Here is an 18,302-nt window from a genome sequence, read left to right as displayed (position 1 = left end):
TTTAAATTTGCTAAGTTTTATCAGGAAATGAGAAAGAGATCATATTTGTTTTCCTGAGATAAATTCACTGAGTATTTGGTTTTCTGTTTCATTCTTGAGAAAACTTTTTTTCATAGTGCTTAATCACATGGCCTTGCTGATACTACTGATTTTATGTGTACTATTGTCTTATACTATAAAACCTGCTCTACATCTCTTTCAAAATATTTTTCTTATGTAACTGAATCTAGAACCAAGAAGAGCACTTGACTGAGTCATACATGCCCTCCATCTAGAGGGACACTGAAAGATACATTGAAATTCTTCTGCATTCTTCAGGGATGCTTTGAATTATTTAAGCCCACAGAAAGGATTAACAAGGAGGGAGATGTCAATGTTTCACAAAGATGTCAATGTTTCGCTCATCTGTAGGACTGACACACGGCACCACTTCAGACCTCAACATAATTTTAGAATCAGATATATAGGTTCCATCTTTTTAGAATGAAAAATCTTTTCTATGCCACTAGAATTAGGGCATTAAAGGACATTTGTAAAAATTCCTGCTGTGAAACTCACCTCCCATTGCAGTCAATGGGAGTTTTAACCATTAACCTCAGTACAAGCAATTAAGTACTGATAAAGGCTGATAAAATTAATTCTTAAAATTCATGTCATATCCTTTTTTGTGTAAGTTACTATCCCTCTTCTAGGATAATTTCACCTACTTAAGACACTTCTCTTGAGAAATGGCAGATTTTTTATCACTAGCACAAGATAGCTTTTTTAACTCCTAGATAGCATAAGCATATCACAGAGACAAATTTCAAATGGATGAATCAAGCAATTTAAGTGCATGGATTATGCATGTTTTACACAACATCATTACACAGTGCTACAGGCAACATACCACTTCATTTGATTACTAGGACCCCAAAACAAATCTGTAAATTTTTATTTTTGTGGAACAGGAAAGATTCCATCCATGTCTTCTATGGTCACAAGATTAATTTGTATAGAAATCTCTGTTACATTTAGATATAATTGACTAAGGCCAACCAGGACTAATTCGTAAATTATTTATAACACTGACTTTCCAACATTAAATCTTTTGCCATAAAGATGCCCTCCCAGTCACCATCTGTGTCATTACTAATTAATTTACCAGTTCATTTCTTTCATCTGCTAGGAGAGTATTTCTGTCTTCCAGCTTTCTTATTACAGCATTCAGTTCAGCGATTTTTAACTGAAATCTCCGCACATCTCGTTCATCCAGGTGCTGCTCCTTTACATCAAAAACATACAGATTTATAGAATTACTTTTTAAAAAATATTTTACTGTCCACAGTTTAATATCATAGCTTAGCAACTGTAAGTTTAAAACAGACTCATACATCAGTGTCTGGAAAACTTACTATAATTAACTGAAATACTAAATAATAACATCCTGGGAAAATGCTTCATGAACAGCATCTTGTGAAATGCATGTAAAGTTTAAAAAAATATCTAGGTAAATAATATCTCATATACAGCAGGTTACTTCTCACCAGATTTTTTACTCCCAACTAAAACAGTTCTAGTGTAAAGGACATAGATTAAAATCACATGGCTCAGTTTTTGAGAAGCATAGTACCTATTTTCTAATGGTTAAAATATTCCTCAATTAATGAAAATTTTCAGTGAGAAAATACTGAGGTTCACAGATCAAGATGACAGTGTAAATTCTGCAAGTTCTATATCTATATATTTCTCAATATTCTTTGCAATGTAAGAGGTCCAAGGAGTTTTTAAATCATTAGTAAAACAGCTTAGTGCAGCACCAGGCCATTTACCATTAATTCATCCTAGTAGTAACCACAAAACCACTGTGAACATCCAGGCAGTTCTCCAGAGCTGAATTTCAGAGAAAACTTCATTTTCTTACCGGACTTCCCATCAGCTCACTGATATCTCCCACTCCTGCAGGAAGCTCCCTCTTAGGACTACTGTGGTATCGTTCTGCCTCCTTCACCTGGACAAGCTGCTCATCCAAGGCTTCTTTCTGAAGGAGCAGTTTCTGTGTATGGCCTGCCTGGACACCAAGGTCCTTCTCCAGAGCCAGAATCACCCTGTCTTTGCCTTTTATCTCGTCCATCTGGAAAGAAATAATGCATGAAGGAAGTTTCTGTAATAACCCCAAGTGCTCACTGCATGCAAAGATACGCCTTTGCAAAAACAAAGTTCTGTGTCTCTCAGAATTACACCAGCACTGAAACTGTGGCTGCCAAAAAGAAAATATATCTTCACTGTAGTCTTTTTCTCTGTCCTTAAAAAAGGTTCAGCCTTCACTTGATCAAGAGTTTCCTTGGTCCAGTCTCAACTCAAGAGACAAACAAAACCAGAGGCAAACATGCAGTGAAACAGAATACAAGCCACTGAAAACATCCACTTCACCTGATACACACTTCTATACAGAGAAGAAAAATCTGCTTTCACTATGTTTCAGCAAAGAAACACAATTAGTACAAGATAAGACAAACACACCCTTTAAAACTCACCTGGGCTTTGTTTAAAGCTTGAGCCACAGACATTTGCCCCATGTTGACTCCCTCTTTATTAGTGAATATCATGTGTGGTGAATCTCTTCACAGACATTTAAAATTAGTAGCATATACATGCACAATAGTTAAACTTAAAATCTTAAGCATACCTATGTATTTTGTGTGCCCTTGTTATAAGATTCAAATGAGGACTAGTCTTGTGTAGAAGGAAAAAAGTAAGTGCACACAGACCATTAGAGTAAAGGGTAGGAAGAAGGAGTTCTTAAACACGCTCTCTGGTTACTGGAGTGTGTGTTCATACATCTCCATTCCAAATAAAGCTCACTGCTCACAGTGATCCACTGCAGCTCTCATAGGATTTGTCCCTTGCAGCATCAGTGTGAAATTCGCTTTGGTACTATTCCAAATGCTAGAGGAAGTGACAATCTGAAGCAGTTACTATAGAAACAGATTTCTTAACAAGAACATTAACCATTAACAATGTATTTATTGGAACTCTGCTGTATCTCCTCCAGTTTACAAAACTGCTTTCTTGGCCAACATAAATGCATGGAATCTTGGAAGTCAATTTTATTTTGAAAAAATAAAATAATGAAGTAGTTAAATTGTATTTTTTGTTGTTTATTATATTCCTACATCCATAAAAGTCCTTTATGTCAAGTTACACCTAAAGAAAAAAGAAGGAAAAGAAAAAAAAGACATACTAGAAGTAATTTATAGTTCAAGGTGATTTACAGGATTAAACACAATGAGATTACATGATCAGATGCAATTTGCTTCTTCGGGATTCTTTTCTTAATCCTTTCACAATCTACAAAGCACATGAAATTAGTTTGTGTAAAGAACCTGACTGGCAGGGGATGGCTTGACTGAACCATGATCAAAGGTAAAAATGTCAGATTTGAAGTGAATAAACTGGTCTAGGCTACTCTGAAGTTCTAACTGGAACCGATGAAGATTGGCTCAGATGGAGATTTCTTCCCTGATTTACAAAAGCTGCTGTGTCTCAACTCCTCGTACAGGAAACAAAAACAAACTTCCCAGTATGTCAACTCCCATTTGTGAGACTTCCAAGTATGCCAAAAAAGGACATGCAGGAAAGAATGCAGTTTTTATTAATGGAAGAATTTGCAACACGCAGGATTTCAGAGGGACTGTGCAGTGAACAACAATGACAAAAATTAAGCAGCTGCCTCATTTACTGAATGCTATCTGTCAGGCACACTGATCTATAAGGGAGCCCTGGGGAGGAAAAAATGTCATGTAACTAAATACTGTGGACAGTTTAGCTTTCAATTACGCAGGTGTTCACACTGAACATCCACATAACTGACACAGGAATCTGCCCAGGCAAGGCACACATTTAGTAAGAGGACCCAAGCTTACATATGCAGCCCTAGATCAAGGTACCCAATTAGTAGCATATTTCATACTCTTCCTGTTCTCACAACTTAATGGTAAATGCAATGATATAGGCTTTAAGTTGGAAGAAAAAAGGAAAGCAACAATTTGGTTCTTGCTGAACTGACACAGAACTGATCCTTTGAAACAGATGTGACCAGTGCAGTCACACCCACGTCACCCTCCTCTCACACTTCCATTGATCAAAGCACACAGGCCCACACAAATTAGAAAGAAATGCCATGAAAGAGCATGGCTTTGAGGTGAGGGTTAAGGGAAGGCATAATTCTCCTCTGCTTTTCCTACTACTCTTTTTTCCTACCACAAAAATCTACTTGTGATGAATCTTTCAGATAAAAACAAATGCCTCATGTTTAAATGAAGCTAAAAGTCTTTGAAACACTGATATAATGAAATAGCAATGACTGCAGAGCCTTTTTTATTTTGGGTTTCTATTTAAAGTTACAGGTAGGCACTCGAGAACCTCTTACTCATGTAAACCTGTGCACACACACACACAAATACACAGAACACTGCAATAGTGCTTAGTTTTTAATAAGCACAAACCGCCAGAACAAAGAATTTCTAAGGAACTAACTTACCATATATTGACAAAGATGATTAGAATTGCATCAAGAGTGCCTCCAAACCGTGCTTCAGAAGCATGGGGGTCAGTACAATTGTGCTCTCTTCAAGGGAATGGTTACACCCTTTGTTCATCCAATGTAACTACACCGACCTAGTTAATGTCTCAATTTTCTTAAATCTACAGCAATCTCACCCAAAGACTTATCTTTTTCAGCCTTGCATGGTGCAGAGCAAATCTGCAGAGCAAATCAAATCATCTCCCTTGCCTGTTTTCCTAACAGAGGGCACAAACTGGTCCAGAGTGGGGAAAAAAAGGGAAGAGAAGTATTTTACAGCAATGCAATCTCCCTCAGTTCCATGCGGAAGATCTGGTATGTCAGGCGCCCAGGAGGCAATGAAAGAAGAGTCACATGACTAGGAAAAAGAGAAAGATGGTTTAAGTTTAAACTGAACATAAGCTGCCATAGAAGACGACTCTGGTTTACCCTAGTGTTATATATTCTGATAGTTGTAAAAGTTCAAAGTCTCCATGTCAGTTCTGTCCCACTGGAGAACAACCGGAGCCACAGTTTTTTACATGAAGGAAAAGAAAGTCGGCAGCATAAAGGCCAACCAACTAATGCAATTAGGTATGTATTTTAGACATATGTATTATGGTCTCTATTTTAGTGGGGAGAAGTATATCTTCCATTAGGCAAATGAAAATCAAAATGGATTAATTCAGTTTCCCTGCTGCCTCTATTTTAATCCATCACATGTAGTGGAAGCAACGCTGTCGTAGCCAAGACTTTCTAAGAATCTACATGGTCTTGAGGAGTATTTTTTATTAGACTAAGTGACAGAGTTGATAAGAAAGCTTTCAGGCACCGAAGCCCTTCAACAAATCAGATTAGGAAGTATTTTCATGTTTTCTACCAGGGCATTGCACTTGAAGGACCAACATTTGACAACTGGAAGCTGCATACAGTAACTCCCACCACTGCTTTCATGGATTCCTACCTGTTCTGCAACTCATCTGAGACCTCTCAATAAGATAAAGAGGATTTTATTGAGATATATATATCATCTTTTTTTCCAACATATTTAGCACAATGACATCCCAATCATGCATTGTGCTCACACATATTGTATAAATCAAATACATAATCCCAGAAATCCCTTCCAAGTGTTGTTTAGGTTTCAGATTTGTTTTCAGTTTAAAACAAATTAACCCACTTTTTGCAGCTACCAAGTAAAACAGGGTCACATGAACTCTTTTATATTCTCTTTTGCATGGATTTTAAAGTACTTTAGAACAGTGATTATTTTTCTTTATATATTTAAGGGTGGTACAAGTCAGTGCAAAAAGTCTGTGGTAGGAGGACAGTGGAGCAACATGAGGTTAGAATGTATTTTCAATTATAGGCCTTGAGAAGAAAAGTAGCAGAAATACCCTCTGAAAGAGGATTTAAAGAAAATAAGATCATTCACAAGCAGCTGCAGAGGCAAATTACTGACATATCACCTTGAGTAGCATAAGGAACTCTGGAGCTCTTGGTTAAAATTAAAGCTTTTAAATATAATTTCTTCAGAGGTTTTGTGCTGTCAAATGTTTGTTGCTGAACACAGACACTACGTGCATTATGTCAATGAAGGGATAGCATTTACAGCCTGTGTCAAAATTACCCAGGTTCCTAAGAACATGTATCTAACTGCCCCCTTACAGCTAAGAGAAATGAGCAGAAATGAGTCTTTTAATAATATTTATCAAACATGAAAGAGAACCAAGCCAGTCATTATAAAAAGCATCCCCTGCCAATTATGCCACACTTCAATGGCTACAGTGAAAGAAAGTCAGAGACCTTTGGGGGAACTTGAGTCTCTCATGAAGTTGAAAGAGAAATTCCCAAGGAATTAAAAGCCACATCTATCAAGGCATTGACATATTCAGTTTCCAAAGTGGAAAAAGCCAGCTGCTGCATTGCCAAGTGTAAGACCTTTCTCTTCACCCATCCTTGTCAAATTTATCTCCTAGCCAACTGCAGAACAAAATTCTACAGTGCTCTTCTCCAGTAGAAATTTAATTAACCTTTATACTAAGTGCCTGACACTGAAAATAGGGCTGTCATGACAGAGGGATTGCTGGTTACTATAAAGAACTAAAAGAAGATTCTACTCAAAAAAAACAGGTAAAGATTGAACCAAAAAGAATTAACATCTTTTATGTTTATAAAGGGGCACTAAGAACTAATAACAATATCCCAAGCTGAAAGCTCATATGGAGAAAAGAATTGAAATATTCCAGAGCTGTGTACAGTATTCCCTAAAACAGACACAGTCAGCTATTCAGATAAATGTTTGATGCTTTTTTGGGACACTTAGGGGGAAAAAGGACAAGAGATGCCAACCATTCAGTGGAATAATAAGGGTCACAGACAGAAGGGGATAGGATTTATTTTTAATTTCATGTGTAATTTTTCTAAACCAACAGTCAATAATTTCCTCCAGCAGCTCTTCTCACATATTTTTCTGAAGTGTGTAAATAAATTATACAAGAAATGCCACATGGGCAGAAAATTCCAGAACTTACTGGTTTCTCACATCTTTCTCACATCTTTCAAAAGCCAGTTACAACCTCTACTACTGGATTCCTCCTATTATCTATCTCAAGTGTTCATTGACAGAATTGTAATGAAAAAGCAGTCAAAAATATTAAAATGTAGCAAAACTAAGTAATACAAATTTTAGGAGATTTTTTTTTTTACCAGGTGCTACACCATACGTAACTTCTGTGCATTTTTAATACTGTCCCAAATTTTGTAAGGAGAGATAGAAGTCAAATTTGTGACCTTCCTAACTTTTCAGAAAATACTAAGAACAAACACAAAATGCTGAACCTGCACTATGAAAAAGGTTTCATTAGATCTTCTTGATTCAAGGAAAAACAACATCTGGCTGGAATGCTGCCTGGTGAGCTCCTAAAAGAAGAAGCATAAATCCTGGGAGGACAGAAAGCCAAGTATTATTTGCAGTCCTACAAAGCTGGAGGTGGTGGGTCTCTGCTGCAGATTAGCTCAGCCTTGGAATGCAGCTGAAACACGTGTCTCAAGCAGATGGCACAATCCAGGAGCAGCCTAGCATTTGATAGCAGCAGCTGTGTGTGAAATACAGGCGGGGTTGAGCGGCCGAAGCTGCAGCTCTGCCCAGCCAGGCACGACTGCCTGGGATGATTCAAAGCTCAGCTTTCCAGGCTCAAAATTGGACACTGCTTAGGAGGCAAAACTCACACACACGTGGCAGTGCACAAGTGAAGTGAGAAAAGCCAGGGTCCATCCTTCTCCCCAGGCCAGCAGGGAGTGCCCCTGCCAACAGCCAACTGTCCCTCTGCCCCAGGATGTTCAGACAAATGTCTCTGCATTGTCCCCAGTGATGAAAGTAGCATAAAGGTACAAATTCCACTGCCTCAAAATGGTAAATCCTAGTAATGGTAAATGCTGGAGAACATGAATGCTATTAGAAAACTGTTCCCATCAGTAGGCAATTTGGGGTTTGCTGGAGCATTAAACTTTTGCTTCTATTACTTTTCATGTCAATTGCTCATAAGAAGAAATGGAATGCTCTGTTCCCCAAATTTGTAGATGATACCAAATTCGGGGTAGTTGTTACCACACTAGAGGATAGGAAGACCATTCAGAGGAACTTTTTGACATGCTGGAGAAATAAGCCAAGAAACCCTCATAAAGTTTGCCTAAGGAAGGTACAATGTCCTGCCCCTGGGAGAGCTCAAGTGCCTGTTGGATGCCAATTGAAGTTGGCAGTTTTGCAATGGGAAGAAAGAAAAAAGGAAAAATCAACAAAAGGAAAGATCTTTGCGTCCTGTAGGGCAAGTTGGATACGGGTCAGTGGTGAGAGCTTGCAATGATTGAAGCTAACTTGATACTGGCCAAAGCAGGAGGGGTGTGCCAAAAGAGATTTAGCTTTTTATTAGGCATATGGGAAACCACACCAGGAGCACCAGAGCCACTTCGGGGCTCCCCAGCACAAAAAAGAAAGTATTGACACGCTGGCCTAAGTGCCATGTAACTGGAGGAAGGCCAGTAAGACCACTATGGGGCTGCAGCATCCAGCATTGCAGGAATGGTGAAGGTGTCAGGCTTGCTCAGCCAGCCAAAGGAAGCAGGCAGGATGAGCTAAAACAGCAGATATTCAGGATATCCATTCTCGATATCCATTCATCCAAAGGGGAATAGAGCCATGAACAAAGTACATGCTTCTCCAAGATACACAGAAAAAGGACAATAGTGACAATCAAAAGAAGAGGAATAAGAAAGATATCTCGCAGTGACTGGGCTTTAGGGCAGGCTGTCACTGCTGAACTCCATCTTGGGAGGTTTTCAAACTGGACTGGAGGACGCCCAGAGCAACCTGATCCAACCTCCAAAGCAGCTCTGCTTCAAGCAGGACACTGGACCTGGAGAGCACCCCCACCATCTAAATTTCCTATGATTGTATTACACTCCCAATGCTAAACCCTACTGAAGACATAGACATCATATTAGTATAATCCATACTAAGGACAGACAGACAACCATATTAAGAGTTGTGCAAGGTTAGAAAATAGGAATTTGTGAAGGATGTGAGTTGAAATTTTGGGCTGTCCTAAACTAGACCAACCTAATTCTTAATTCTAAAAAAAACTTTTCAGAAACCTTCACTTAGAACGGGAGATATTGTGTTACACACAGACACAAAAACTGAAATACTAGTTTTAAAAAAATCAATATAATGATACATGAGCTCATTCCATAACATGTTGGTTTTTTTTTTCTCTTGAAGAGAAGTTTCAGTGAAACTGCCTGGACTTCTACCTTTAAAAACTGCTTCATCTATTAGTTTGAATTGTGTTCTTTCATGCACTATATTTATTTGCGAAACACCAGACAGAAGCAGCTTTCCACACTGGAAGGAGTTTTTTATTTATGCAGCAATATAGTTTGGGCTAAGGAGATTAAGGACACTTAAATAGTGCATCTGTCTCCATAAATCAAGAACTTCTAAAAATCACCCCTTGAAAACAATTTCTTTTACTTTGATGCTCTTAGCAGCAAAAGGATTTTTTGCCTTGCAAGTATGAATCTGCAATACTGTCACATTGCTCTTCAGACAATTTTTATAAGGCTACTTGAAAATACAATTGAAATATGCAAATTTAATTCATCTGGTGTACTCTGTGCCCTCTTAAACAGGAACCTTATTGTGCATCTAATACAATTAGTGGAATCCTAATGATTTTGTGGCTAAGAAAATTTGGTCTGTTTTATATTGAAGTCTTTCAGTTAATTTCAATCCAAGCTGTTAAAGAATATTCAGGAAGACCATATGTGTAAAGATTTTAACAGGGTAGAATGGTATTTAGCTGGAAAATAAGTGAAAGGCTTGGTGTTAAAGACATTTCCAATAAAAGAAACAGTGTTTACTAAAACATACACCACAAAATGCAGGGTGCAAGTGTCATTTGTTGGTTCCAAAGTTTAAATATCGTATTAAGTGTTCACAAAATAAGCATTCAGGTTTTTTCTTACTCAACCAATATTAAAAATTAGTAGATCAGTGATGTCATAATTCAATATCCTTTTAATGATTGGGCTTTTGCATACATTTTCCAAGGCAAGCACTGCAAAATATCCATTAATCTTGCCACTGCAAAAACAGTACCTAGAGAAATTTGCCTTGCAATGTAAGGGCCTGCTTAAAAACAGTGTCCAAGTGGTCCCAGAACGAATGGAACCTTGAACTAACATGGTCAATGGCCATGGCCTCCTCCCCAGCTGTGCTGGCAGCAGAGCAAGGCTGGGCTGTTTCCCAGGATCACCAACAACGTGAGCAGGCTATTTCAGGATTGCCAGGCAAAAGAGAGCAACTTTACTTACTTCTGAAAACTAACTTCAAACCTGATTATCAAACCAAGTCAGTTAAATGGAAGCTCAATCAAGGCCTAAGAAAAATTGGATGAAATTGCTATTTTGTCTACTATTGTGCAGTTTTCATTCTGTGGAACAATAGAACTGTTCACACCCAACTACTCAGAAAATATGGGCTGAACAAAATAAATAATAACTGTTCTTTTTCTCTAATCTTATGGTGCCTCTTTACTTTCAAGACATCTGTTTCATTTCTCCCTCCAGTTTGGTACTAGCTATTTTTACTTCTGCTTTCATAGCTGCCAGCACATTGTGCTGATGCATATATACAACAAGGATTTATTTTCTTGGAGGGTGGGGGAATAAAATCCACACCAATTAGCATTCCTTAAATTAATGGGAAATTTTATATCACTGTTACATTTTCAATTACAGGAACTGAAAAACTCCAGTATAATTTCTTACTGCACATAGAAAAAGTGTGTTATATCTTTTGCCAAAAGATATTTTACTTTCTCTTATTAAGCACTAGGACCTTAGCCATCCAGTCTTGTTTCTGTTGAGATTTGTTGGGTATTTTTCATTACTCAATTCAAAACTATGAAAACACTCCCCAAATCATATTTTTTAAAAATATAGTCAATATAATTCTATCTGTATACACATAGACAATGGATTTTGCTTTTTTCCTTTCTCATAACTTATTTTTTAATAGCAGGCAAGAATTGTAAGATTTTAGTCAGATTAGTCATGGGTGTTAATGGCAAAATACAGATTTTTTTTTCTAGCTGCAATATCTATAAGAAAAGCATTCACAAAAGTAATCTGTGATCTGAAATGCAAAATAAATCAGCCAAGTCTGACAAGACAATCAGACTGCATCCTGAATTACTCTATCTGAATTTGAATTACAGTATGGCCAGCCCATTTAGGTAGTTAATCCCAAAGGTGCTGGTTTCTTAATTGTGCCACAAAACACTGCACACATACAAAAGAGCACATTAACTGAAACTCAGTTACAGAACTGTGTATTAATAACACTTTCTAACTGTATTATTAACACTTCCTTTCACATACTGATCATTTAATCTCACAGAGCAGCACAAACAACAGAGCCCCAAATCCAGGGCTGATAGGGTTAATCTGAAATGGAAGGTGAGCATCCCTTGAACTAATTAAATGGAGGGGAGAGGAAAATATCCCAGTGATCAGATTCTATAATCCCACGTGCTTTCTCAAAGGAAAAGAACCTATCTAGGAACCCTGCAGTATTTTTTACCTCATCCCAGATTTAAAGACTGCCCTGTGCAATAACAACTACCTAAATTCCTAAGAATTCCTAGAAAAACTCTTTCAAAAAACCCTACAAACCATTGAATTTAAGGAAAAAACTGAAATTCTTTATATGAAAGGAAGGGAGGCACTAGAAGGCAGCACAAGACTCTTGGAGGAAGATATAAACATTTCCTGAGAAAGCCCATGAGACCAGTGACAGGCTTCCTCTGGTGCTGGGAAAAGGAAACAAGAGTTACCTACACACTCTCCCAATATATTCACCTTTTTAGATGCACTGAGTAACACAGGCCCAGCAAGGCTACAATTAAAATTTTGAATGACTTCACAGAATTTTTTTTGTTATGCCAGACAGAAAACAGAGCGCCCTTCTTCATCACCTTTGCCAAAACCAGGCTGAAAACCTCTACTCTTGAATGTGAAAAGTATTTCCTTTGAAACCCTTCTTGGAGGAGGTTAAATTCATTTAGAAAATGTCCTCCAGAAAAACATATGCCAGAATGTATCAACCTCCTCTCTTCTGTAATACTTTTTATAATTGCCTGTACTTCATAGCCACGATTTTAGAATTTTACATGTGTAATAGAGAACAGAATATGAAAGAAGCTACGTTTGCAGAAACTCCGCATTGTCGGTGGTCTTAATTTGCAGTGGTCTTAATTAATGAACAAAATGATACCCCTGAGACTCAATCAACATCCAATTAATTCAAAGCATAAATATTTACTGCATTAAAAGCTTTCATTGTCTCAGACAGAAAATCAGCAGCATTAAATAGATATTACAGTTTGTATCTTGTCCTCATCATAATTTTTCCTGAGGAATACAAGAAATAAGAGGTCATTTCTGCACAAATTCAAACCCACAAGATATTTTCCTAAGGAAACTGATGTTTCCTAATGAAACTGATGTTTCATTCTGTTAAAAGTCTGTACTACTTGACATACCATAAATATTATGCTTATTTTATGATTTTTTTATTTGCATAGCTATCATACTGCTAGTTTATGCAGATAAACCATCAGGTATACACATACATATAGAAAATATCATTTTACCAAACAGAAGTGTCACTTGATGAAGACCTCTTTAAATGTATAACTGTGTACAGCCCATCTTAGATTCTATACATTTTACAAAGCTGAATAATTTGGGGCACCCACTCTCAGGAAATACTTCCTGGATTCTGATTTTATACCAACAGCATAGTCTGCCATCTGTGCTGAAGTCCTAGGGTTTAGGAAGCGTGAAAAAAGCCTGCTGTCTTAGGCCCTAACTTTGCTGCTGCTATAGAAAAAACACAGAAATTCTGAAAGGACAACAGTGCTTCATATTGAATGACCTGGATAAAGGTGCAAAAGAAGCAAAGAGACTGTCTTGATTCAGCACAACTAGTTCCTCCCATTTAAATATAAACCTCTACATGAATTTATTGTTGCCATCTCACAAGGCATTCTTGCATTGTCCAACGAACAATCCCTGACTTGGTTTGGTCACCAGGAGTATAGCTGTGCAACTAGGAAGGGGAAAGTCTATTTCTTTGATCTGTTGAGAAAATTCATTCTGGAAAGTCTTGGTTGTCTTGTATTCTATTTGGCGGGACATAAAGCTTTGGACTGTGTTGGACAGGGTACGGAGCCAAGGTTCACCTTTGCTGTAAGGAGGAGAAACAGTGGAAACAGTGGCCCATTGTAGCAATCAGCACTGATGGAAGATAGCACTGCTTTGATATTTCTGGGCACATACAGCAATTTATCAATACCTACTACAAACTGAAATAAGCAGCATTACTCAGTGAACTCACCAGCCTGCGGATCTCCCTCTCGCACTCCCGCTTTATTCTGTTGATCTCATCCTGGTGGGACTGATAAGCTGTGCGCAGGTCCGCAGCCTTCATCTTATCTGCCTGCATGATGTTGTTCAGAGCTTCTTCAAGCTGCTTTTTGCCAGATTTCAGCTCCAAGATCTCTTGTTGCAGCTTCATTCGTTCCCCATCGAAGGCCTTGCGAGCCTCCTCCTTCGCCTCGCTCAGCAGCGCCGTCTTCACCTTGTCAGCCGCCCCGTCCCGCAGGACATTGACTGTCGACTGCAAACGCTGAATTTCGCCATCCTTGATTTTCACCATTCGTGCCACCTCCTGCTCGTGCTGCCGGATCAGTAGCTCCCTGACACTCTGAAGTTCCTTCATTTTCTCCTCGTGGAGCTTGGCTTTCAGTTCAGAAACATAGGCAGTGTGCTTATGCTGCTCCTGCTCCCTTTCTTGCTTAACCTCTTGGATTTTTTCTCTCAGTTTACCCACCTGGAATAAAATATAAACTACTGATTAACAAGCACCACTCCACTTTTTAAAGTCATCAAGGAAGCTGCCTCTAAACTGTTCTTAAAAACCTATCCTGAATATTCAAAAGCTAAGACTGCACACTTCTCTCCAGTAAACAAATGGAGAAGCAGGGCTGGAAAAACGAATCTGCTATAGGGATGTGCAACTGGTAATGAGTTCTCACAGATCTAAGGAATAAAATAAAACTGACCAACATACAATCTAGTTATCTCCTTATTTCCTGTACTAACCACAACAGATTGTTCTCGCCCATAACCCCTCTACTGCACTCTACAAGCAAATGGAAAATTAGTCAAACAGGGAAAAGACTTTATGCTGGAAATACTTTTATTTTTGATTTCTTAATTTCTTAGCTATATTAATGGGAAAGTCCTTATTATATAAGCCAAAAGAGTTGGCCTTTTGAAACATCAAGTCTGCTCAATGGACCTCAGATCTCACCCCAAAACCGAGACTATTCATGCGCCCAGACATTTCAGAAAATATAGGCCAGTGAGTCTAAGGGCTGGGGAGGGAGTAGCAGAAAAATGTTACAGACTATTATAGTAATATCCACTGTGATGAAACCTCATTATAAAATGATGCTCAGCAGGCTGCATGGAAAGCAATGCTTTTTTCCATGTGGGATTAGATGTTAATTTATAATAAAGGGGGAAAAAAGAGAAAGGCTCACTTGTCTATTGCAGTATACCAGACAGGTTATAATGTATTTCATCATTCATAGTTTCAGTAACATCTTTCAACTATCCCCATTATTGAGACTGCCAAAACCTCTGTAAGAGGCAGAGGTTTCAAAACTTGTGTTTTAACCTTCAGTGACAATACAAACATACATAGCATATAGAGCTTCATGTTAAAAGGAGGTTACCAAGTAGCAAAATATTAGTCACTGCCACATCTGCCTCTATCTGTGCAACCCAAAGCTGTGATCTGTAGTCATTTGATGCATCTAATTTACACTAAATTAAGCCAGAATTGCAACTTGATCAGAGAGGTGTCCAGTCAGGAACAACCCACCACAACTTGACCTGAAGTGTTCAGACAGCTGGGACAGCAGACTTTTCCTGTGCAGAAAATGTTATAATCCTCTTATTTTGAACAGTAGCTTGGAAAATTAACCAGCTCAAACTTACCCTTGATTTAAAGAAATGAAGATATTGGAGCAAGAAAGGAAGGAAAGGAATCACACATTTTTATGAAAGTAACCTAGATGCACTGTTGACTAAACACCACCTGGGAGAGCACTATTATTAGAGCTGTTCAAAAGGTAATAGCTCTGAGTCAGACACTGTCACACACAGATTTTATAGATATTGTCACTCTGTTCTAGGGTGATTCTGAGAATGTATCTTTATTAAGAGAGACAGAGGTTGGGTTTCTTCCCCAAATGGTAAATCTGGCTATTGGAAATTATCTGCAGGATATTTCCATGTATTTTTTTTTTTTTGTGGGATGACATTTAGTTCCAAGCCTACAGTGGATAGCAGTGATTTTTAGTGCTTGCATTAGGAAACTCAATTCCATAGGAGAGTCCATGGCAGGGAGGTTGGAATAGATGATCTTTAAAGGTCCCTTCCAAGCCATACCATTCCATGATGTTGTAACAAAACTAAAGTCACTTACCCACCTACCTATCATCATAAGTAACCAGAGTGGTTTATAGATAAATTTGAAAATGAAAGAACACTCATTATTTACTTATTGCCTTACTGATGAGCCAAGAAAATTGAAATTAAATTGAGCAATGAAACCAACTCATGACAACATAGGGAAACAAACTGCATAATGGCACTTACAAACACAGATAATATACCTCCAAAACCACAGTAGTTTTAAATTAGTTGTATTGCACATCAAGCATACAGGCAGTTTTCAATACAACACATTCATGAGCTTAACTTCCTAAAAGAATTTTTAATAAATGAGAAATGGATTTTGACATTTTGTAGGAGCACTGAGTCACCAAATTAGCATACTTGCTCAATTTTCTTCATCTTTCACTGAATTAAGGGAAAGCAAAGCAAAACCTATATATACCTATATGCTGTCTGTGAGAGCAGATATTAACCATACAGAGTAACTATCATATATCACTACTAATTTTACATAAAAGCTTCAGTAAAACGAATTTAAACAAGAAGAATTTTAAGCCTTAAAAAAACCCCAAGAAATTCATCAAAATGCACAAAAAATCCTTCAAAAAAAAAAAACACAGCACATTAAATGCTTATTACACCTCATGATCCAGAAAAAAAATAATGCATCCCAGTTCTCAAGGTCTTTAAAAAGTCTTTTCTTATTACTGCTTTTTGTCAGAGAAGATGGAAAGTTAAATGTATCTGTTAGAACTTCTCTGAAAGCAATAATCTGTCCTTCCCACACCCCTCAGTCCCTCTCTCCTGCACACCATGCAGTTCTGTATTTCTCTGGCTTCCAGAGCAAGAATGAAATGAAAATTGTAGTGTGGCATTTTCCCATATGCCTGAGTCTCACTTTTTTTGTATTTTTTTTTTATATGAAGAAAGCTATTCTATCCAAGAAATTAAGCCAATAGGAAAACAAAGTCAGGCATGACATCAGGACACCAATAAACCAGTTATTGTCTACCTTTCTAAATTAAAAATGTAATAATTGGTGCATGTTTGATACAATGTTGTCACAGCAGAACTTAGCTTCTTCAAAAAATAATGCTAAGCATCATTGTTTCAGTCCTTTCTTATGTCTAAAAATGCCTGAATGTAGAATTTTCTTTAAAACAATATAATTCTATTTTCCTTGGATATTTCCATCTTGTGTTGCTTTCTATAGCAAGTTGCTTTTCACACTTGAGACAGAAAAGGATAGTTCAGCCTTACAATCGAGTCAATGGAATCATTTTACCACCATGCATTTCTAAAAGGTAATAACCTATTCCAAGTGCTACCAAACCACTGCCCGAATAAAAAAGCTGTGAAAAGAAATGAATCAAGACTGCCTCATTTTTTCTCTCTTGGATTTAACTGTGGGGGGTTTTAATTTGTTGGCACAATAGTCAACCACAGTAGAGACACTCTCCACAGTGCTTTTTGCCAGGAACTGCAAATGTGAGTGTAAAAGAAGAGAAGGTAATCAGGAATAATTAGCATGGATTGACCAAGGGGAAATCACACTTGACCAGTCTGATAATCTTCTACAATGGCATGGCTAGATGGGTCAATGAGAGGGCAGCAGTTGTCTACCTTGACTTCTGGCACTGTCTTCTATAACATCCTTGTAGGTAAGCTCTGGAAATGGGGGTTAGAGGAATGGACAGTGGATCAAGGTACATCAAGAACTGGCTGAATGGCAGAGCTCAGAGCATTATGATCAGTGGAGTAGAATCCAGCTGGAGGCTGGGGAGCACCAGGGATCAGTACTGGGTCCAGTCCTATTCAACTTGGTTATCAATCACCTTGTCCCTGGTGAGGTGCATCTGGAACATCGTGTTCAGTTCTGGGCTCCAAAGTTCAAGAAAGACAAGGAGCTACTGGAGGGGGTCCAGTGTGGGGGGGCACAAAGATAAGAAGGGGTCTGGAGCAACTCTTATGAGGAGAGATACTGGGAGCTGGGCCTGTTTAGAGAAGAGAAGACTGAGAGGAGGCCTTGCCAATGCATATAAACATCTTGGAGAGTGTCAAGAGAACAGTGCCAGGTTCTTTTTGGTGGTGCCCAATGACAGAATAAGGAGCAATGGCCTTAAACTAAAACACACAAATTTTCACCAAGCCACTCTATCAACTCCTCTTCCCAGTGGCAACTGAGATGAAGCATCTCACTTATCCTAACTCCTAGATGTTGTGATCACAAGCCTATATATGTACAGTCCCAAGTAGAATATGGGTATTTAAAAGCAATAACTGAACTTGGTGAAGATGGAGTGACATCCAACATTAGAACACCTTGCTACCGAGAACAAAGTATACCTGAAATATTGAAAGACTACCTTCTAACTTTTGCTATCTCAGTGGGAATGGGTACTCTGGAGTACTTGTTTCTAAATATTCATGGATCTCATCACAAGCATTTATAAAACCACTGAGCTGACTGCCAAGACCATGCTCATTCACTGCAGCTCCTTGTGCTCATAGCACTGGACTTCAAAGTTCAGTCAGAGTGAGTCCTGACCCCATTCATTAAAATAAGTAAAATAAGTAGAATTTTCGTGCTTTGGTCAGCTCCTTTCATTACTCATTACCCAACATTTGGATGTTTTCCAACAAAGCTTTTTCACTAGCAGAGTGA

The 18,302-nt window shown here is 38.1% G+C and overlaps 1 protein-coding gene across 4 annotated transcripts in view; it reads right to left on the bottom strand.

The window, feature by feature from the left end:
• JAKMIP1 (janus kinase and microtubule interacting protein 1) overlaps positions 1-18,302 on the bottom strand; it is a 144,938-nt gene that overhangs the window by 57,568 nt on the left and 69,068 nt on the right. For all 4 annotated transcript variants that reach the window (XM_030948053.1, XM_030948054.1, XM_030948056.1 and 1 more), the window contains 3 exons: positions 13,506-14,000; positions 1,904-2,113; positions 1,145-1,264 (listed from right to left, as the gene is read on the bottom strand). In XM_030948053.1, the coding sequence (XP_030803913.1) occupies positions 1,145-1,264; positions 1,904-2,113; positions 13,506-14,000 (825 nt within the window). The remainder of the gene's footprint in view (positions 1-1,144; positions 1,265-1,903; positions 2,114-13,505; positions 14,001-18,302) is intronic.

This window comes from Camarhynchus parvulus, chromosome 4, assembly GCF_901933205.1.
Source record: "Camarhynchus parvulus chromosome 4, STF_HiC, whole genome shotgun sequence".
In the NCBI taxonomy this organism is placed as follows: domain Eukaryota; kingdom Metazoa; phylum Chordata; class Aves; order Passeriformes; family Thraupidae; genus Camarhynchus; species Camarhynchus parvulus.
This window is presented reverse-complemented; position numbering and strand designations above follow the sequence as displayed.